At 37.7% G+C, this 4,698-nt stretch overlaps 1 protein-coding gene across 1 annotated transcript in view; it reads left to right on the plus strand.

Moving 5' to 3' along the window:
• The window catches only part of LOC108545234 (serine-enriched protein), a 19,969-nt gene extending 17,588 nt beyond the window's left edge, over positions 1-2,381 (plus strand). Inside the window, exon 11 of the mRNA XM_017896751.1 lies at positions 9-2,381. Coding sequence (XP_017752240.1) covers positions 9-671 — 663 coding nt within the window. The 3' untranslated portion in view covers positions 672-2,381. The remainder of the gene's footprint in view (positions 1-8) is intronic.
• Positions 2,382-4,698: the final 2,317 nt, after the last annotated feature.

Raw genomic sequence — 4,698 nt, forward strand, 5'->3', positions numbered from 1 at the left:
AGCAGAAGGAGGAAGTGAAAAAAAAGCAGGAAGATTCAGAGAAACTGAAGTCTGAGGATCTTGCAAAGGAGGGGGTAGTGGACCAACAAGAGGAAGAACAACGACCAGTGGAGAAGGAAGAATCGCGAGAGGAACAGACTGCGAACCAACTAGCTCATCCGACAATCTCGATAGAGGAGCAAGACTCGCAACAGCGAGTGGAAGAAGAGAAACAGTTCCAGGAAGAACAGGAGTTAATAAAACGTCAGAGAGAAGAGGAACAACGGAGAATTCGCGAGCAAAGGAAATTACAGTTGCAGTTGGAAGAGCTAAAGGTTCAGTGGAAGTCGCAGCAGGACGTGATGTTACGTCAGCAACAGAGACAGGTCCAGGAGACCAGGTACCAGGAGCAGTTGGAGCACAAGCAGCTACAGCAAGTGCAGCTGTACCTCGAAGGCAGGAAGCCAGTGGCAGAGAAGAAGCTGGAACAACGTCAGAGCGTGGAACGAAAGAAGACAAGGAAGAGGAAAGACGACAGGGTTGAGATAAGAGTACATGGATCGCCGAAACAGGAACAGCGACTTCAGCAAACGGCGCCAGCAGAGGGCGTGACTGGTTTCTACATAAAGCTAGTGGTGAGGCGGGAGGGCAAAGCGAATTTGGTTTGGTTGTTCAAAACGCACAAGTTCTGAATCGGTACCCTTTCGTTATCTTCTTACTCTGATTTGCCACTGTCGAAGCTTCTAATTTCTGAGAGAAAATTCAGTTAGAAAATTAAGACTTTCCCGAAGAAGGCAGTTGGCCCAGAGCATATCGAGTACTCCTGTTACCTAAGTTATGTCTTCAGACTTCTATGTAACGAATCGTTGAATTTTTATGAATCTTTATGGTAATATGTTGACGTAATCTTATCATGATCGTTATCACGACTACTAGCTGGGATTATGTACAGATACTTATGATAAGGCAGATGTTTACCCTCGGTGATAGTCTGCGTGTAGATAAGGGATGATTATGGGATTGCTCGAAGACTATTGTTCATTCGTACAGTTCACTCGTTACGTCTCGACGGGGAATTATCGTTGCGTTGTTTATCAACCATTTGGAATACATTATTTAGCTTCTTTCTCGTAAACGAAAATGGAGAAGTGAGCACTGAAACGAAATTTTTGTTTCCATGAAAATTTCTACCGAGAAAGTTCGTATTGGAGTCGTTGTTCGAATAAAACAATTCTTACTGCGCACAGGATGAACTTATCCTCGGTATATCTAAAACAATGATTCAGTGATGATGAATTCTGCTGCCATATGACGTCCCAACGCTTATACTCTCTACTATATTTTCGGGTATTCTCGTGTACAAATTCTAACCTTCAAATAGGTACTTCTTTCCTCTCCTTGACAATTCGTGGACACCTAATTAATGAAATCCACGAAGTAAAAGGTCAAACATCGAAACACGACACTTAAAGCATGATTAAACAAAATTTGTAATATCATTTGTAATAATTATTACAAAATTAGAAAATTAGAGAAGCCAATTATCTAATTTTACAACGTCGTGCAAAATGGATCCCTGGCAAAAGTCAGCCATTTTCATCCCCAAGAAGAGAAAATAGAAATGAAGTGGGACGCCTGCAGGGTAAATATATTTTCGCAAATGCGTGGAAGCGATGGGAAATAATTGGAAAAATAATTGGAGAATTACTCGCACGAGGCTACTCGATCCTAACGAGGCTAATCTCACGGGTACCGCATTACCAAGGATTTACTCCGGCGCGTGAAATTATTCGGAAAAGTGGCGTGGCTCGAGGCTGTAGATATACGAACGACCCAGTGCACGACTGTTATCGACACGGATTTTACGAGTGTTATTTTACAACCGACACCTTAACGACCACTTATATATACAATAATGTACACGCGCCGGCTGTCTCTCGAATTTCCAGCCACCTTTCCGATCTAATCATTATCAATTACACGGTGTCACGCGGCGTTGGAGAACACGACATCCGTCGACATCAATCAATGCACCGTGGAACCGAGTGAACCGGTATAACTTCGTTACGATTATTGTCGCGTGTACTTTTTCCATCGTCCTCACGGCTCTGCTCATCCCTCGAGTCGAGGGTTTATCGACTTACCGAACGCTTCACTCTACCAAGAAAATCTTCAACATCCATCCGATCGCTCGAGGATTTATCGATTTATCCAACGAGATTGTATCGTCCAGCACGAATGAAATATCTCTCGATCGCCTGGTATAATGGGAATTCGTGTACAATCTTGTGGAAAACTATTGGCGAACAGGAGGAACAGGAAGTGGAGGAAGCGAGGAAAAGGCATGCTGTGATTGGTTATAGTAATAAATTCAGTTTTAATAAGGCGATTATGAGGATGGAGTAGGGGAATTTTTGAGATAATTTATATTTTATATAATTGGATTTTGTATAATTTTTTATAATTTATTATATTTCATATAATAGGATTTTATATAATTTCAAATAATTTATTATACTTTATATAATAGAATTTTATATAATTTTAAATAATTTATTATATTTTATATAATAGGATTTTACTTCGGATTTTTTCTTCCTTTTCCTTTTTGGCACGAGGATTCTTTGTTCGTTAATTTAATATATTTGGAGAGTTTGTTATGTTATTGTAGCGATATCGCTGGTTGTTTGTCAGAGAGGCGTTGATTTTGATCACGATTACGATTGCTTGACGATTAATGCAGTTGGTTAAGTAATTATGTTTCTGACGAGAAATGAAAGCATTGGATGTGAGATACTAATAGATAACATGCACGTTCAATTATATCGTTTCTTATGAGAAATCGTGGCAGTAGGATCAGAAAGTAGATTGATAAAATATGGCATCGTTTTTAATGAGCAATCGGGATATTAGAATCAGAAGATCGACTGATAACAGCATCTGTTTCTTCTATGAAATAAATACGTGAAGAAAAGAAGATCGATAGATAAAAAAATCTAAGCATTAAGAACGAGAGATCGGTACGTAATCTATAATATCGTTTCTGACAAAAAATCGAGGAATCGTGGAAAATCGAAAAATCCCCCCCCCCCCCCCAAAATAATAGAAATCGAAACACTAGTCACAAGAAATCCATAAGTAATAAAGGATTAATAAAAAGAATAAGAAAAATCGGAACATCAGTGACAAGAGATCGATACGTAATTCATAATATCGTCTCTAACAAAAAATCGAAAAATCGATGAAAATTCACAAATCACACACAGAAAAAGAAAAGAAAAAATAATAGAAATCGAAACACTATATCATAACACTATATCATAGGAAATCGATAAGTAAAAAGGAATTAATAGAGAGAGAAAGAAAAATCGAAACATCAGTGACAAGAGATCGGTACGCAATGCACAATACCATTTCTATCAAAAAATCGAGAAATCGAGGAAAATCCACAAATGACAAAAAAAAAAGAAAAAATAATAGAAATCGAAACACTAGTCACAAGAAATCGATAAGTAAAAAAGAAAGAAAAATCGAAACGTCAGTGATAAGAGATCAATACGTAATAAATAATATTTTTTTAATAGAAAAGAATGACAAATCGAGGAAAGAAGATATAATAAAAACTTCAAGAAATTAACAAAAGTGGATAAACTGAGGAAGAAATGAAAAATAAATATTTACGTACTATAAATAAAAGATCGATACGTGACACATAGTGTTTCATAGAACGTGTCACAGTGTTCGACAAAAAATCGAGTAATTAGAAACGAGAGATCATCGACTAACGTCAGCCATAATTTCTCGTCCGGATTCGTGAGGTAAAAATCCGATTTTCTTTTTCGCGACATTTTTTGACATAACTGTAGGAACCACGTGTGATATACGGGGATACAGTTACGCGGAAAAATGGCACATTGTCAATAGCGAATAGTATATGAGAATAGGGGAACAACGGAACAGAGAATCATACTAAATCTAAATCGCAGCCGTCACCGTCGAGAAATCGTATTTTATTATCGTCACGTTGTTCGCGGCTCGGTTTGCATAAGTGTCAAGAGTATATTTATGAGTGTGGCGTAATCCACTTAATCTGTGTATCGTTGTCTGTCTGTGCGCATCGTTACTTCTGCTGTTTTGTACGTAAGGTGTGCGTTCGAAAAATAGAAAAAAAGAAAAAAAATACATTATTAAACAATGAATTGTCGTTGAGCAGCCTAATGGCGATTAACTACTCGTTGCGATGTTACCATCGATCCCTGTGGAGCAACTTCGTCGAATCGGGAACCAACTTTCTCACGATTTTCCGCTTATAAAATTGGCCACCAAAATATTCTATACAATTTCATACGTAACGTTGTATATCAACAAAGTGCACGATAATTGGACGGCGATTAAAAAATTTCTTAATAAATATTTAATTATTTTATTGGAATATCAGAGTGATAGTTTTGATACAGTTTTCGTGGATTTATTTTTAATCCTGGTACTTTTGTAATTTAGGTTTTGGATATCTTCGTCCTCTTTGAGAGTTTATTTGTTCTCTCGAATGAAGTTTGTTGCACGTGAATTCGTTTGGATTCGATGGATCGGTCGCACCCCGGGGATCGGTGCAATTCTATCTAAAGTTCGATCTCTATCATGTTGTGATACTCTGTAGCCAAAATGAGTTGAAATAAAAAGAGAAGAGAGTGATGTCAATGAACGACGAAATCGAGAAAT

Source organism: Eufriesea mexicana, unplaced genomic scaffold, assembly GCF_001483705.2.
Source record: "Eufriesea mexicana isolate 0111107269 unplaced genomic scaffold, ASM148370v2 scaffold382, whole genome shotgun sequence".
Classification (NCBI taxonomy): domain Eukaryota; kingdom Metazoa; phylum Arthropoda; class Insecta; order Hymenoptera; family Apidae; genus Eufriesea; species Eufriesea mexicana.